Genomic DNA, 14029 nt, shown 5'->3' with positions numbered 1-14029 from the left:
CCAAAACAAAGCTCTAGTTGTGGGGGGAAAAAGACGTCAATTTTGTTTGGCTACAATGTTACACAGTGTCGTATTGCGTGGTCATTAAGAAGGTAAATCCGGTCTGTAAGTGGTTAACGTGCGCCTGCCACGATTATAAACTATCGGGCTTCCACAGGAGAACCTATCCCCTCATCCACTGAACGTTCAGTGGTGGAAGGAACGTTCCGCCCTCTGTTGCTGGGATACAAAAACTATCACTCCACCATTCAGCTTTTCCTGTCAACTCTTGGGAACTTCCGCCAATCACGTGCTACGACGGGAAGCTAACGAGAAGAGCGACTTCGCGCAATTACATCACAGCGCGGTATAAAAGGCAGGATCGGAAATCTCGCGATCTCTTCCCTTCTCCCAACATGGCGGTGAGTGTACGCGGCAACGGAGGATACCGGCTGCTGTAATCCGCTGCAATCCTCCCGCTGTGATAATAGCGGGCGGCTCGGCTTTGTGTTAGTGCTGTGTAGCCTCCTGCCGGCCTCGGGCGCCCTATTATTGTATGACTGAGAGTGAGGAAAGGGGGTTGTAGCGGTGGCTGGGCCTAGTGTGTCTATACATGTCACCTCTCATGACACTGCGACTAGCAATGCCTCCCTAGGGCTGCTCTGTTCTACAGCTGTCTTGTTGGCCTGCTAGTCTGGAATGAAGTGAAGGCTCTTGGAACATGTGTTTGTAGTGTTAGTGTCTCTAGATGAGAGAGGAAAGCTGGGCTTTATACATTGGAGATCTAATGATCTCATGTATAGCTATGCTGTATGTATGTGATGTAGAATGGTATTTAAGGGGCACCCCTAGAGAAAATGTGCTGTGCCCACATCTCAGATGTCCTGGACTTGCTGTGATGGTTGTGCTCTGCTGGTCCCCTGTACTGCTGATGTGATCAGGACATGATCAGACTTGTCCCATACTGCAGTCTGCATGTTGGCATTGGACCCTTCCTCTGGATGCAGCAGACCCAACCATGTTAGGATTAGTGTGTTTTAGTTTTTTTTTATTTTGGTGGTATTCCATTGATGCCAGATGCAGTGGGATACGATTTTGAATACATGCCCACTGCATGGGTTGTTTAAACACACACACACCACACACACCCATGCAAACTCCTAGGAGAACATATTGCAGTTGTGCATAGCAAAATGCATACTTTTTGCTGGAGATGGGTGCTTACTCTGCTCTATAAAGAGGATCTTGTCTTGTAAACGCAAATTATAAAAGTCAGCAGCTACAAATACTGTAGCTGCTCACTTAAACAAAAAAAGTATCTGTCCCATGATCCAGCAATGACTTCACCTGAGCTAGCTATTTGCTGATATTCAGGCGCAGGCATCCTAACTGTGGGAAACCAACTGACTCCTTGTGGCTTCACAGCCAACTATGCCCTGTGATGGGTCCTGCAGTCTCCTGTGACATGTCCCAGGAATATGGGGGGGCCTCGTCAATCTGTTCAGGAGCGGGTACCTGTCAAGATCGGTTACCCCCCCCCCCCCCCCCAAAAATACATTCCAAATATGGGAGAGGGGAAAAGCAGGACTTCCTCTTTTGGGAGAGGTTATGCTTTAATTAGATTACTCTTAAATGGTGTGAATTAAATTTATCTTCAAGTATACCTAAAGGCAACTTTTTTGTTTTACATATGGCAGGGAGAGGGATTTAAACACCTGTTGTGGTGTTTTTTTTTTTTTTTTTTGTGGTTTGTGCCACTGTTAAGGCCATTCCTCCTTTTCTCCTGCTTACCGTTATCATTCAGTGTAAATAAAATCCTTAATTTTGGGTTGTCTCTAGAAAAGTAAGAGATGTTCTAATGGGGGACGCTGGTTCTGGTGAGCAAAGTGATTTTCTTTGCAGAGATTTCCTTTCACTTCCTGATTGACTATGGGACAGGAAGTGAAGGGAAATCTCCAAAATGGCATACAGATGGCAAAAAACGGACACGTTTTTATAACCCTTGCTCTGTCCAAAATGAAGAGAAGTTTTGTCTATAGTTCTACGTTTTTAATATGGAGTTTCACCTAAAACAGGAAGTTCTACTTTTTCCCTTCTGTGCAGTACTTGGGGAGCAGTTGCATAATTCTGACAGTTACCAGCCCCTACCTCTGCTGTTCTTGCCTTTGTGAGGTACAGAGGTTCAGCCCCCTTCCCACCTGGGACACGTCCCAAGAGTCTGCGGGGACCATTTAGAAGGTACCGCATGTCTCACGCATGCGCAGTATAAAGCTGTTGTAAAAAAGTCTCTCCTGGCTTTCCACAAGCAAGGCAAGATGGTGGTGCCAGATACCAGCCCAGGGATCCAATGCTATCACCCAGGGCGGTTCACCAGTCCTGGGGTAAGTATATATGAAAATTCAGCAGCTGCAGTATTTTGGTTCTGCTGACTTAACTTTTATGTAAATGATTGTAGATCCTCTTTAATCTCAATTACTTGGAGCAGAGTGAGATGCCTGGTATACTAAAGCGGAGTTCCAGCCTGTAAATTTTAACTAGCTGCTGAGTTTTAATATGCCACTTGCCTGTCCAGGTTAACCCTCAATGTTGCCAATTCATTCATTGGCTTTGGGTGTAGGCACTGGCATCTTTGATATGGGGAACTGGAGGTAAAGCCTTGCAGCTTCAGATTTTTAACTGCAAATACACCAGTTGTACTGCGCTTCCTGAATGGTCCCACTGTCTTTTTTTTATTTTTTTTACTTGTCTCCAGGAGGGGGAGAGAGGAGCTGTATATTTTGTTGATCGCTGTGTGGTCTTACCCACAAGAGGAAGTTGGGTACCTGGTGCCAAATATAGCAGTGGAGGGTTCGAACAAGCTGAGCTCTACTTTATAACACTTTATTGATAATGCTAAAATGATATAAGCTGGCTTTCAATTATGTTTTATTCCACAGCTTAAGTGTGTTTTAACACTGATATGCTTTTCCCTAGGAAAAATCAGAGAAAGAAAATCCCATGCGTGATCTGCGAATCCGCAAGCTCTGCCTCAATATCTGCGTTGGAGAGAGTGGTGACAGACTGACCCGGGCGGCCAAAGTGCTGGAGCAGCTCACTGGGCAGACACCTGTCTTCTCCAAAGGTAAGCTACTTCCTCTGCAGGGAGGTCAGGTTTGCTTATGAAGTGCTGCACAATGGATGTGCAATACTGTTGGCCTGGTGTTTTTTTTGGGGGGGGGGGAGGGGAGGCGAGGCTATGTTCTGTGGCTAACATTTTATCTATAGTTCAGAGAAGTTTTGGGGTTTACCAAAAAACCTTTATGAGCCTGGGTGGATGCATCGATCTGAAACTGCACTGAGAGCTGAGCAATTAAATGCTGCTAATCACTCAAATCTCCCTGTGTTCTGAGCGGAGAGCCGTGACTGTCAATCGCAAACTTTGTTCTGCACCGCCAATGCTTACTCGAGTGTCAGGCTGGGGCTCCCAGCGGCACAGCCGAGAGGCTGAATCAGCTGCTGGTCCAGGCATCTGGGTGGGTAGGTCCCAACTGTAAAGTCAGGATCTTCCCCAGCCTGAACTAGATGAATGATGTCAGTCAACAGCAGGCTTAAGCCTGCTGTAGGCTGAAAATGGGTCATGAGTGCAGAACGAACTGCACTCCTGTGATCAATAGATTTGCTGCTAAAAAGCTTTGATCATCCTTCTCCTTGTAAGTAACCCTTCACTAATTCTCTTCTGCTTTGCCCTGGTCTGTTGGAGGCAATGTTTCAGTGTGATTTTAATCTTCCGTATACGGACATGCAACAGGTATTTGGCACCTAGCAGTGACCTGTGGCAATTGCGCATGCTATCATGCAGCTTAAAAATCGGTGAACAAGAGTTTCAGGATGGCGGTGTGGAAATGGGGGCGGCAAAGGAGGACTTGACTCCATGGGCTATAGCACTGTTTTTTTTTTTTTTTTTTGTTTCCCTGATCTTTGGCTGGCTTCACACCTATGCGTTTTTAGTACATTTTGTAGATTTGCACTACAGTCAGTACAGTTACTGTGGTGCAAAAAAAAGCACTAAAAATGCATAGGTGTGAATACAGCCTTTGAGGATATCCATCTGAAAGATGATTGGCTCCACCTTTTTAACAGGATTTACAAGCACAGAAATTGTTTAAAAGTAACTCCCCTGTCCTGAGTTTCATTGTATAGTGTATGAAGAGGACGTTTAGTTTTGCCTGGTTAGTTAAGGTCCTCTTTAAGCAGGTGTAATCTATCCACTAGAGGATCTCCCACTCCTGAGGAGAGATCTACAACTGATATGCTAAGTTGGCTGTATGGTGCATCAAGCCCTAAAAATGAGTTGCATTTCTTTTGTTTAAAAATAACATTTTATACTTGCCTGCTCTGTGCAGTGGTTTTGCACACAGCAGCCTAGATCCTTTGCTTGGGTCCCTCTTTGGCTCTCCTGGACCCTCCCTGCTGCTTGGTCCCGCAGCTTGCTATGGGGTCGCCTGAGCCGCAGATCCATGTCCATTCAGGCACCGAGGTGGCTTGGCCCCACGTCGCTGGATCGAGATGGGCTCAAATAAGTATTGGGTGTGGGGGGGGGGGGGGGGGGGGCTGATTTCATTTATCCACCTGATTTTTGGACAAATTACGATTGGTTTGCATGTCAGTGTAATTTTTTATTTATTCTACAGCTCGTTACACCGTGAGATCTTTTGGAATTAGGAGAAATGAAAAGATTGCAGTTCACTGTACTGTCAGAGGAGCCAAAGCAGAAGAGATCTTGGAGAAAGGGCTTAAGGTAAATCAAAATTTCAAATAGGCCTGCTGTGTTGTGCTTTAGTGCAGCTTTTGGAATTTCACTTAAATGCCAGCTAAGTAGGGCTGCAGAAGCATGGTTTTTCAGCTCCTTGCTGGACATCCCATCAGCTGCTGTCATGATCATCGTTTAGTGTGTTTTCTAGAACACTGCTTCTCAACTCCAGTCCTCAAGGCACCCGAACAGGTCATGTTTTCAGGATTGCCCTCAGATGAAACTGCTGTGGTAATTACTAAGGCAGTGAAACTGATCAAATCACCTGTCCAAAATGGAAAGCCTGCAAACATGACCTTTTGGGGCGCCTTGGATTGGAGTTGAGAATCATTCTAAGATCTCTAAAAGTGCAAAAAATCTAATTGGAAGTATCTGGTGCTTAAAGACAGATTTCCTTTTTTGGTAATGGTCATGACTTAAAGCGCAACTAAAGGCAGTTTATATTCTATTCCTAAAACAGTCCCGTCCACATCCAGTAGCTTCTGTTTTTCATCCATATTCAATGGCTGGCGTGGGATGACATCGCTGTGCAGGAGCTGTCATTCTGGCACATAGGGATAGGACTGTGCATCGACAGCTCAGTTTAAATGCCAAGGGATGCTGCAAACAGGCAGGTAAGTCTTTATTGCAGATAAGACCTTGCATGTCTCTTATGCAATAAATACCTGCCTGTAAACAGTGGAACTTATGAATTCTCCAGCCGTGGCTGAAAAAAAGCAGCTCAGATTTCTATACTCAGACAATCTCCCATGCTGTCACCATATCAAATGACTGAGCGATCACTTGTAAACCGGCGTCGTGACGCGGGTTCCTCTCTCCCCTCCCTGTACTCATCTGTACGGTGCAGCGGACAGAGGATGGAAGCAGCACCGTGGGCTGGATCTGTAGTGCCCATAGTGCTGCTCTGCGATGCCCAGGCATGCTCTGCGATTATTACAGTAGGGGAGATTGTGGATATTACACTGGGGACTATATGGTGGTGGAATTTTCAGGTTTTTGCAAATTCAATTATTTGCTGAACCAAAAAATGATCCGTTCCGTGAGTTGTGTTTTTTTGATCTGTTGACCCCTATCATTCACTGTAGTTGCCATTGCCTTACATACTACTTGCTAGTTCAAGACTGTCAGCTCACTTAAGCTATTCCCTAAGCAGAGATCATAGACTAGTGGGGTTTGTAAAAATTGTTAAATATGTTGGCTTTTCTATACATGAGTGTAAAATGTGGTATTTAAGTCTTAATTTCATTGGTCACTTTTTTTGTGTACAGGTCAGAGAATATGAACTGAGGAAGAATAACTTCTCTGAAACTGGAAACTTTGGCTTTGGTATCCAGGAGCACATTGATCTGGGGATTAAATATGACCCAAGCATTGGAATCTACGGGCTGGATTTCTATGTGGTATGTATAATTCAGTACACATCTATAGTTTTATCCTTCGTGTATGGAAGATGGCACTGTAGTTTAAAATAAGTACCCTTTCTCCCACTCATGTGACCCAGCTCTTTCCCAGCCTGTATGCAGGGAAAGTCCATCTAAATCTGCTAGTGCCTCTAATACTACCTCCTCCCCACATTGACAATACTTGCTGCCTGAAGGTCTCTTGCACCTTCATCTAGAGTGGAGATGCCCTTAGTCAGGTAGTGTTACTGATCTTATCACTAGGTAGGTGGTGAGCCATTAAATATGTGGGCAGCCACCACATTAAGGAATAGCAAGCTGCATTCTCTTTGAATTTGGGTTTAATTCTGCTTTCAGCAGTGTTGAGTTTTTTTTTTTTGTTTTTTTTTCCCCCAGTATAGGAGCCTGGGACCCACCGCACAAGGTTGGGCTGGCTGCCCCTTCCTCTTGTGCTGAATGATCCCAGAAGCTGTAGATTTAGCTACTTAAAGGGTAAGTTCACCTTTACAGAAAAATCTATGGTGAACTTACAGCAGCTTAATCTACAAAATGTACCCCGTCAGGAGGTATGTTTAGGAACATTGGTTGGCACCAACCAACTACAATCAGAACCCAGGTAGCCTGTCCTGTCGGCAGGGAAGCATGATGGCTGCAGAGATTTCTAAGCCCAGGACCCATGAAGTGGCTATAGCAGGGCTCAGAATAGGAGATTGCTGTGCTCCAGGTCTGGGGGGTGGCATTTCTGTAAAGATGAACTTGCCCTTTCAGTAGTTTAAAAGTCGTTGCCAGGAAAGCATCTGATTAAACTGATCTTTTGATCATCTTTTCTTAATTTTTTGGAAAGCATAGGGAACAGGGCTGTTTGATCCCTGACCTCTCAATGGAGTACCTGTCACACACAAGGGATGTTTATGTTTTGTCATGGCAATAAAGTTGAATCAAATTTTTGTTTTTTTAATTATAAAAAAAATACCCTTGCATAAGTAGGTCCTGCACACAAGTGAAAGGTGATCTTTTGTGTGTGAGGCATCTATGCGAATGTCAGAGCAATAAGTTTGGCTCATGTTTAACTCTAAACTAGTAACCCATACATTTTTAGGTACCATAGTTGGCATTTCAGTTGTGCACAATTTTAAACATAGCTTATTAATCGTCAATCGTTATCGCTTTATTTTTTTTCCCCCCCGTGGTGATCTTGATGTTTCACGATTCTTTCTATGCAGAGAATTGTCTGCTCTTCTGAAGCCATAGAAAAAAAGACCAGGCAGTCTGCCATGAATTGACAATGGTAGTGAAACTTGAGTATAGACATTGTAACAATTTGTCAAAGGAATAGACTTGTGTAAATGAGGAAAGTTTAACCATTTAAACACATATATATATATATAAAAAATTTGTAGAGCATAAAATGGTGGTTGTTGCAATATTTCAAATGTAATTTTTTGGAAAAACCTACTTTAATGAATTAAAAGAATCCGTAAAGTTGTCCCTTTTTTGTATAATGCAAAAGATTTTGTCAAGAGTCGTAATCTTCTAAGAAAAAAAATCGGGATTCTCATTTTGGCCAGAATAGTGCAGCTCTAGTATCTACTCAGTGCAACATAATCTTTATTATCCTGGGGATACTTGGATTGAGCCTAGTAGCCCCTTTTTGCTTTTTGATTCATATCTCTACCTGCTGCAAAACTTCGGAGTGCATTGAATTGATATTTGCCCTTGCTGCAAGACCTTCACAAGCCTATATATTATACGTTCACACATTCTGGTGACAATTGGCTATCGAATAATTTGCTGAAAGCCCAAGACAGCCTGCATATAAGAAATGCCACTCCATATTTGCAGGAGAGTGTCAAACAAGTTAACCACTTAAGTAAGCTCTTGTGCTCTTCATTGGAGTCTGAAGTTCACACTTTTCCTTTCAGATTGCAGTGATAGTGGAATGTAACACTGAAGTAGGCAGTGGCACACCATAGCCTTGGGGTGTCTGAATGCACCTTGTGAGGTTACTTTTCAGTGTGTATCTGGCTTAGCCACTTGCCGTCTTTATACGTTCGAATCGCCATACTTGTATGGGGGCTCGCACGGTTTCGGGCTTGTGCCAGTGGTGCTCTTGCAGCAAGTTTGCCAGCGGGTCAGGTGGACTCCATCTGCTGGTGTCCTGTGAGTGCCTAGTACAGAGGTAGAACGGGGATCTGCCAGTGTAAACAAGCGGATCCCTGTTCTGGTGAGACATGTCAGATCTGTTCCCAGTGATCTGTCGTGTCCCAGTGATCCTATTACTAGTAAAGACAAGAAAAATGTCCCTAAATCTATCCCATAGTTTGTAGACATGATAACTCTTTGTGCAAACCAATCAATATGTGCATGCATGCCCTAAACTGACTAGACAGTGGCCTACCAGTACGTTACTTTGCCTACAGCAGCTGCCTGTATGCAGAACAATGTGGACGTCAAGTCGTTAATGCAAATCTGTTACTTTGCCCATTGTAAACAGTTTCTTGTACAACTTTTTTGAATGTACTGGTGTTAAATGTTGACCTTGAATCTGACTAGGATTAACGTGGTTACCCCTATGTGTGAACTGACTAGGCTCAAATGATAGATGAAATAAACCCTACATAATTGGTATCTGTTCATCTGCATGCTTTTCTTTGCAGCTGTTCAAAGCTGAGCATTTATGCAGCTTGTCTGAGCTTTCAGGTGGCAGGGAGCCGAAGTTCCCTCTGCAGACAGAAATGACACTTGCTATAGAAGGTTTTTTTTTTTATACATGATCAGCTTTGGTCTCATCTGTTAAACTTCAACTCACAGCATATTCTGTAACAGCCCTCAATTCCCACTCCTGCTTGCATTTGGCAAGTGGAAATAACCGAGGGTGAGTGTGGGATGCCTCGGTGGGGGGGCTGGGTTAAATTGGAGCCGTTCTCCAAGCGATCGGCCAGGAAACTGGAGTGGAGCTGGCTGGATAAGAGCAGGGTTCTCCCGCTGTAACACCTTGGATCTGAAATGCTGGTTCTGTCAAACAAAATCCATTCCTCCTGCCCTGGATCCTATGATGCAGCACCCTCGTCCAATGCTGGGAAATATTAGTGTAATGTCTATCATGGGAGCTGTCCATGAGGCGGTACTTTGCCAGCGCTGGAGATCACCTCTGTGATGCCTGTGTGCTGAAGGGCACTGAACATTTATGTTTGTAACCTAATTCTGTATGAAAAAAGTTGTTGAGATAATTACGAGGGTCTGTTTAGGGGTAGGGTAGGGGGTAACTGGTGGCAAGTAACTGTAAACCCTTACAAATTACACTGTTTAGGAGATATCCCCTGTATCAGCATGTGCCAATGTCACCGACACTAAAGCAAAGGCTCGTTCATATAAAAAATAAATGTGGAGCTAACTGCAATAAGGAAAAGTGAGTGGTCAAGCTGAATAAAATAAACAAAAAATCAGCAGTGTAACATCACCAGACTGACTAAATCCAAATTTCACACTGCCTTTTTGTTTTCAGCTTGACCACTCACTTTTCCTTACTGCAGTTAGCACCACTTTTTTTTTATTTATTTTTTTTTATTGCTTTTTGTGTGGGAACACTTTTGGCAGCTTGTTGGTCTGCGTGGATTTGCTTTAGCTGTTCACTCTGGTTTTGTGCATTAGTCTGCCTTTAGTTTAATGGCTTGTTCATGCTGTTGCTTCAACTACTTTAAGACCTGGCTAGTAGCTCGGGACTTGAAATTTTGAGCCCTGTTCTAAAACAATGGAAGACTCTTCAGAAACATGGCCTCTTTATGGGTACAGAAGGATAGTTTGGAAAGCATTGCCTGTGACTAGGATAAGATTCTGGTTGGGTTCTTTAGGTACTGGACTATGCTTTTGGTCCTTGCATTTTTATTCAAATAGCCTTTTTTTTTTTTTTTTGTACACCACTTTAGTTTTAAATTTCTTGGCGGTTTTTACTCTTATAGGTTCTTGGCCGTCCAGGCTTCAGCATTGCTGACAAAAAGCGCAAGACTGGTGTCATTGGTGCCAAGCATCGGATTGGCAAAGAGGAGGCCATGCGTTGGTTCCAGCAGAAGGTAAATTGTAGAGCTTTTTAAGTTTAGACTGCAAGTATTGTATAGTCCTTTTTATAGATCTTCTTCTAATGTTTCCACTAAACTTTTTAAATTTTAGTCAAATTTATATGCAATTTCATCTCTCAGCCTGTGGATGGTGCTCTAGGCTTCCCTTAATAGCTATCCTTTGCTACTTTTCTGAAATACTCAGTTTACAGAATGTTAGTTACTGACAGTCAAACCCATTTAAATGAATATTGTAGATGCACTCCTCCACCCATGGGCCTGGGGAGGTGAACAAATTATGTGCCATGTATCACTATCTGCTCTGAAACAGCTGGCTTTAAAAATGGTGTCTAGTAAAAAAAACTTGCTTCAAACTGATGTATATGATATTGAACTGAGACTTTTTAAAGAACACAACTCTGTCCAAAAAAGGGCGGGGGGAACAAAGGACTGGCGTAAATGAATTTACTTCTAAATCCCATGTCAGATGAAAAGTCCCTTTTTTAAGTAAATCTTATTCTATTAAGTACACAATAGCTCACAAGGTCACAATTTTAGCTAAAGTTTTATTCCCTACTAGTATGGTCAGGTATTGCCAAATAGAAACACGAGCAGCAATAATTCTGACTTGTGCTACATAAAGTACAGCTTATTTACTTGGCTGTTTGGATGATAGTCTTGACAACTTTGTCCAATTCTGTTGGTGGGTCTGCCTGAGAATAGATGGAATGTGCAGTGTTAGTTTGTAAAAGTTTCCCATTTTTAAATGACATTTCAATGTTGGCAGCTTTTAGAACAATGCACTGAACTGATTAAGATTTGGTCAGAACGGTGCAGGCCCTAGTGCTGCGGAGATGCCTTAATGCTAGGCATGACTTTTGAAATGAGGGTTGTGTGTCCCTCTTATGAACTAGTTTCCTCAAATCACACTTTAATAGAAGGCAGTTCCAAGAGTAATACTGTTAATCTTGAGGGTTGCGTGCTTTCAAGGCTAGCCATACATATTTTTGAGAGCCCGCTCACATTGGGGGTAATGTGCAGTAAGATATGCACTTTCCTGCATCTACTACTGGTGTCATGCCCAGGCACCCTGGGGTTTTCTTTGTGGGTGCATTGCTAAAATTGTATACAAGCCAGCGTGTGGCTGAAGACTGCCTTTTAGTTGTACAAAGCCACACTGTTTCATTGTGCACCAAAACAGTGGCCATTGCTTAGTTTTCAGCTGGTGGGGGTTTTACTTTTACCCCCTTTATAATTACTATGTTTAACTGCCTCATGCCCACCATGACGTGACAGAATTTGAGCAGGTATATCTGAATGGTGCCTGTAGCTACAGATGTCGTTGAGATATTGAAGTTTTCAGTTGTTTATTCCCTACACCATAAGAACGATCATAGTGGCTGTTCCGCCACTTGATCATTCTTATGGAAGGTGAGAGGGGACATGTCTGAACCCTCCCTGCCCTTCGGAGCTGCTACTAACTCGCTGCTATGATCAGTGAGTCGGACAGAGGATCTGCCTGCCCCGCATGTTGCTCATAGAGATTTCCGGTGGACCAGAAAGTCACTGGAGTCTCTATGATCATCCGAGGCCGGGTGTGATGTTATGTCATGCCCGGCCTCTGCATTCAAAAAAAACCTTGCCGCTTTGGCTTGGAAGCGGTGATTGGTTTATTTTATTTCAGGCTTCCAGCCTAGTTGTGAGATGTGGGGTCTTATTGAACCCCATATCTTTCTATAAAGACCTATCATATCATTCTTGTTACAAGGGATGTTTACATTCCTTGTAATAGGAATAAAAGTAATCAAAATTTTTAGTCAAAATAAAATGTAATTTAACTTTTTTTTTTTTTTTTTTTTTGTGTCCGTGTGCTTGCATGCATATGTTCTGCCCACATGAAAACTGTTCAAACCATACATGTGAGCTATCTGTGAACGTTGGCATGAGAGAAATTTTGTCCCTAGACCCCCTGTAACTCAAAACATGTAATCAGTAAAAATTTCAAGCGTCGCCTATGGAAATTTTTAAGTACCGAACTTTAAAGCCATTCCACGAGCGTGTGCAATTTTGAAGCATAACATGTTGGGTATCTATTTACTCAGCGTAACTTCATCTTTTACAAAAAAAAATTGGGCTAACTTTTTAATTTTCTAGCAAAATATGATTTTTAAATGTAGGAGAGAAATGTCAGAATTGGCCTGGGTGGCAAGGGGTTAAAGTAGCATTTATTGCAAAACTTTCATTTTGGCTAGCATAAAGGAGGGCAGAAACCACTGATTTATTTTTTGCCATTTGTGTCCCATTGGGGAGATTTCCTTCACTTCTGTCAGCTACTTCAGTGATCGCCACTTGTCAAGTGGAGTGGGTTCAGTGTTTGGCTTGTCTGATGCATTTGTAAATGGGTCATCTGCTCAGCACAGGCACTATTCAGAGAATGCTTCTGCATTCATCCAGAAATTGCAAAGCATTCTGAGGCTGATTGGATGACGTGGAGCAGTAATGTCACCACCTCTACCCATTGGGGGAATTCTTTTTTTTTTTTTTTTTTTATTTATTTATTTTTTTTTTTCCCCACTTTCTTTCACAACTCAAAGCATTCAGACATCTGTGCCTGACTGGCTGACCATCTGTATTCACAGTGCATCAAGCTGGCCTCTTAGCACAGAACTCCGATGCAAGTGGTGATCACGGAAGTAGCCTAGTCTACCAGCTAGTGATTTTCCAATTCCTGGGGAATTGGACCAATGTAAATGTGTTTTACCTGACATTTTGCTTTTTAAACAGCTTCAGCTCTGTATGTAGCAAGATCCTGTTAGCAGTCTGTTCAAATTGGCAATGGTCTCTCCCTGTAAGATGTTTGACATCCCAAACTGGGGTAGAATGTTACTTTTGGGAAAACTGCTTGAAGTGTGTGCAGACTTAAATGTTGTAAAGAATGCTCTTATGAAAGCTAAATTTTTGTGTACAAGGTCTTAATGACTGGGTTTCTTTTGTACATTTGGATACCTGGCTTCTTGTATTGTCAACCCCGATTGTGATCAAACGACCCTTTGTTGCGCCATTTAAAAAAAGCCAGTAGCTATAATTGACCTTGCTCCAGCACTTTGATTAAGTTTGGAATCAAAAATCAGATTTTGAAATTGTGTGACTTCACTTGTTAGTGCGACTTGCTGACATCTGATTAATTTCATGCATGGTTGCCTATGCAAGTCACACCTGAAATTGCCAAAAATAGTGTCAGAACTTTTTCTAATCGGTGTGGCATAGATTTAAATGGTTCAATTGCCGACAATGCTGTGTGACTTGTCATGCGATTTGGAACTGCCAAATTGTATGACAATTTGCACCAGTGTGAAGGGGGGCTATTCAATGAAGATTTATGATTCAGAGTAGAATTTGTCTCCTGCTAAACAAAAGCATCTGACTGCCAGGTGACTCCCATTTTCAGACCACATATGGCAGCCTGTATTTCTCATGACAGGTTTACTTGGTGTCTTCTATTGGTAAGAGGTATAACCTTTAATAGCCATACATTTTAAATGTTCTGTTGGCAAATGTATAACTCGTTCTTGAGTCTAACAGTTTTCTTTTTTTTTTTTTTCTAGTATGATGGCATCATTCTCCCTGGAAAGTGAGCTGCTTCAGTTACTAAAAAAATTCAATAAAATTTTCTGACAAAACTTACCGTTGTCCTTTTATTTAAACCGGTTTTCTTTAAACAGTCATGTTTTAATGCAAAAGTTGGGTGATCTGTCATTTTTTTTTTTTTTTTTAAACCTGTCTCTACATTGTGACATTTTGAGAAT

At 42.5% G+C, this 14029-nt stretch overlaps 1 protein-coding gene across 1 annotated transcript; it reads left to right on the top strand.

The window, feature by feature from the left end:
- Positions 1–266: 266 nt before the first annotated feature.
- On the top strand, positions 267–13903 carry RPL11 (ribosomal protein L11). Its single transcript, XM_077482074.1, has 6 exons — positions 267–401; positions 2953–3100; positions 4650–4756; positions 6037–6168; positions 10128–10238; positions 13829–13903. Exons 1-6 carry the CDS (start codon positions 396–398, stop codon positions 13856–13858), a joined length of 534 nt encoding a protein of 177 aa, XP_077338200.1. The 5' UTR covers positions 267–395; the 3' UTR covers positions 13859–13903.
- Positions 13904–14029: the final 126 nt, after the last annotated feature.

Source organism: Lithobates pipiens, unplaced genomic scaffold (genome assembly GCF_037356315.1).
Source record: "Lithobates pipiens isolate NorthernLeopardFrog02 unplaced genomic scaffold, aLitPip1_a1.2 Scaffold_16, whole genome shotgun sequence".
Classification (NCBI taxonomy): domain Eukaryota; kingdom Metazoa; phylum Chordata; class Amphibia; order Anura; family Ranidae; genus Lithobates; species Lithobates pipiens.
This window is presented reverse-complemented; position numbering and strand designations above follow the sequence as displayed.

What these genes read in the sequence shown, in the direction of transcription:
- RPL11 (XM_077482074.1), top strand. An exon ending in GACACCTGTCTTCTCCAAAG is followed by an intron (nt 3,101 to 4,649) that starts GTAAGCTACTTC and finishes TTTATTCTACAG; the next exon opens with CTCGTTACACCGTGAGATCT. An exon ending in ACGGGCTGGATTTCTATGTG is followed by an intron (nt 6,169 to 10,127) that starts GTATGTATAATT and finishes TTACTCTTATAG; the next exon opens with GTTCTTGGCCGTCCAGGCTT.